This window comes from Salvia hispanica, chromosome 4 (genome assembly GCF_023119035.1).
Source record: "Salvia hispanica cultivar TCC Black 2014 chromosome 4, UniMelb_Shisp_WGS_1.0, whole genome shotgun sequence".
NCBI classification, from domain to species: Eukaryota; Viridiplantae; Streptophyta; class Magnoliopsida; order Lamiales; family Lamiaceae; genus Salvia; species Salvia hispanica.
In genome coordinates, this window is record NC_062968.1 from 13,912,748 (window position 1) to 13,916,382 (window position 3,635).

Sequence of the window (3,635 nt, forward strand, 5' to 3'; positions counted from 1 at the left end):
ATTTAAAGTCATTTCGACACATAAAACATTTGTAGAACACATTTTGGACTTCGTCGGCGACTACTGACAAAAGTTCGAATGCTAAGGTTGATTAAGTAACGTGATTAACAAGTTTAAGTTACGTGATTACTTAACAATTAGCATGTACCGTAGCGGCCCACATAAATTATGTCAAAGCTAATTTAGATGATGCTTTCAACGCGTCAATAAAATAATACTACTAGACTCGAATATCTGACACATAGGGGGCGAAGATTGTTTCAATTATTTCCCAAAAACATAAAAAAATAAACAAGTTGATTTCGCACAAAGGAGGGGAAAAAAGAAAAGAGCACCAACTTTATGATAATTGACATTATTTAAAATAAAAGCATTTGTATATCGGAATAATTTGAGTATATAATTAATTTTCCAATAGTGAACCACTTGGTTATATATATGGCTTTTGGAGTGGGTGAATTAGCCTGTTCCCGATATCGATCATCACTATTTTATTCGACCTAATTCTTCTGCAAATCTTCTGATAAAACTCTCACTCCACTCCCTCTTCTCTTCTCCTTACCCATCCCTCCATTCATTCTTCCCCATAATTCACAACATATTTCCATTTCTTATATATACATTGAGTGAGAGTGATGGACATCGACTTGATGAAGAACGGCGGCGGCGAAGATGAAATGGATTTGATGCTGATGCAGATGGAGAAGCTCCCGGACTTATCGGGGGCCTACGCCGACGTCACCGAGCTTCCCATAATCGACTTCCAAAATCAGGTCAACAACAGCTTTCAAAACCTAAATTCATCTTCCTCTTCTTCCCCGCCGCCGCAGCTGGCGAGCACGATATCGTTTGCGGGGGAGGCGGCGCAGAAGAGGAGCTCGATGGCGGCGATGAGGGAGATGATATTCCGGATAGCGGCAATGCAGCCGATCCACATCGACCCGGAGTCGGTGAGGCCGCCCAAGCGGCGGAACGTCAGGATATCGACGGACCCGCAGAGCGTGGCGGCGCGCCACCGCCGGGAGAGGATCAGCGAGCGGATCAGGATCCTGCAGAGACTGGTTCCCGGCGGGACCAAGATGGACACGGCGTCGATGCTGGATGAGGCCATCCACTACGTCAAATTCTTGAAGAATCAGGTGCAGTCGCTCGAGCGGGTCGCCGCCAATCGCCCCGCCCCGCCTCCCGGGATGGGCTTCCCGGTGCCCATGACGAGCGGGAGCTATTTCGCCGTGCCGGGAAAGGGCTACCATCATCCAACGGCCGCAAACGTTCAGCATCTCTGAGTTTGATTTTAATTTCTAATTAATTTGCTTAATTGTTGTAAAGAAAGAGGCCTCTTTCGGTATGGTTGCCAAATTATGTGTCATGCATGTGAAATAATACTAGTGCAATCTTTGGCATCGACTATTCTATTAATCGGAATTGTAGTATTTTATTGGTGTCTCCTTAAATATAGCAAGGTATGGGGAAATTATGTAGCGAGGAGAAATGAAATGGTGGTTAAGTGGAATCTGATTTTCAGTGTAGTTATCTTTAAGTAGAAAGGAATCGACACTGATTATTAGGCTGGGGTTTTACAGCCCATGTGCAAACTATCTCCAACCAGTATTGTTTATCACGTAACGAAAAATCTATCTAGCTAGAGAGAGAGAGAGGGTGAGGAGAGAGAGAAGCAATCATGGAGTAGCATTAAAAGAGATGAGGAGAGGGACCAGTAGTGCAAAACTTGGTTTGGAGGATTTTTCATTGGCAGAAAAAAGGTCAACTAGGTAGGAAATTATACTCACACACACACACACACACATATATGCTCCTTAAACTGCTAACTTGTAGGTCATGCTATGTATAATTTGAGCAAACTCTGATCAGTTTCTGCCTGCATCGATCACAATTCACACCCATTTCAATTTAGAAATTTATTACTTTGTGACAACGGTTTGACATACTAGAGGCATAATTGCTTTAACTTGAATTGATATGTTGGGAAGACTAGTCTTAGGAAGTTAATTAGTCGATTTAAAATTCTTCGTTCTAAGTCTTGTTCATACGGCAATGTGAAGTTAGCATTGGTAATCTCTTGATTTGTACGAGTTGTTGTGGCATGAATTGTGATATGGTTCTTGAGGCTCGTTACTAATATTGGAAAACAAATGTGTTTGCTTGTTTGAGAGTGAGCAAGACTTATGTTTGGGGATGTAATGTGAATCACCTTTGCATGATTTTCCTCCTTAATTTTATGTAATTGTTTTGTGTATAAATTTATATCACTATCTCATTAGGGTGACCTAAATTTATATGTTAAATAACACCAATATAATGTCTCTATTAATCTAAGTCCGTCTCTCCACGTATGATTGACCAACTGGTGTGCTTTGTGTGAAATGACCTAATGAAGGAATGAATATTTCCGAAATCAAACGTCTCGGGTTAAAAATTCACCAATATATATCTGCAAAAGTGTGAATTTGTATTGCATAAAGTTCCCAATCTTATATGAATCGCAAATTCTATTATCCAAAGAAGTAACTTTACCAAGTGAGCATTGAAAATAAGGGTTACTTGTTCATATCGCAAATTTATAATTAACTAAATAATGCCACCAGTGTTAATATAAAGAATGAACATGGAAGGACTGCGCAACATCCTGCATTGGTTGATGGTAAACTATTAGAGTGGGCAACTACATCTAACAGAGTTGACCGATCAATTAAGAAAAATAGTTCATCAATAGAGATTATGTTTGATGAAAGTTATGAATACCAAGTCCTTGTCACTTTAATAAACAATATGGGACACAAAAATCAAGATTTACTCAGCAACCAGTGAAAGACAATGTGAATGTCACATTACCTTTTAAAGTAGAATAACACGTGGAAAAGATATAACTATAAATGATTATTTATGTCTATTAAAATTATCTTTAATCGTCATTAAAAAAACAAACAAACAAACAAGCAAACATACTATACAAGTGTACAACAGTCGATGATGAGTTGCAAAATGACTAATCTTGTGAGAATATAATATCCTAATTAAAGGATTCGAAAGAAGCAACGATGTATCAAGAATCGTTGAAAAAAATAGAATGTGAAAAATGAAAAGGAACAATAACATAACTTATAATATAATTAACACATTTATATGAATAAATAAAAAAGGATGAATTGATGGAAAAGCTTAGTAATATGGTAATAGTAGCAATAATTGTGTAAATTAGGTGGCATGGGTGTGCCCCATAGTCATAGGAGGAGCTCGTGCGAATATCAATGCCAAAATCTAAATTGCAAGCATCAAAATGCCAAGTGTATGAAAGTGTAAATCATGAGCATTCCACGTGATCGTCTGACATAGTGCGGTGGTATCATACAACCATCACCACAGCCCTCTCACGTGAACTTTCTCCTACGTGTCACTCCACCTCAGCATCTCCATCTCTTAGTCACTACGCTCTTAATCAGGATTTTCAATACTATTACCCATTTACTTCATTTAAGGGCGTTCACAACAGAAGAATGGGGGGAGTCGCGCCAATCTAAGGAAACGCGGTGCGTCTCCCTCCATTATAGGTAGTGGCGTATCTAGAATTTTTGATTTGGTGTTACAAATTGCACGATCCATAGTTATGATATAAA

At 39.1% G+C, this 3,635-nt stretch overlaps 1 protein-coding gene across 1 annotated transcript; it reads left to right on the top strand.

The window, feature by feature from the left end:
• The first annotated feature begins 483 nt into the window (after positions 1–483).
• Positions 484–1,407, top strand: LOC125217628 (transcription factor HEC1-like). Its single transcript, XM_048119149.1, has one exon. It carries the CDS (start codon positions 636–638, stop codon positions 1,284–1,286), a length of 651 nt encoding a protein of 216 aa, XP_047975106.1. The 5' UTR covers positions 484–635; the 3' UTR covers positions 1,287–1,407.
• Positions 1,408–3,635: the final 2,228 nt, after the last annotated feature.

Coding starts and splice junctions, on each gene's coding strand:
- LOC125217628 (XM_048119149.1), top strand. CDS start 636: ATGGACATCGACTTGATGAAGAACGGCGGCGGCGAAGATGAAATGGAT.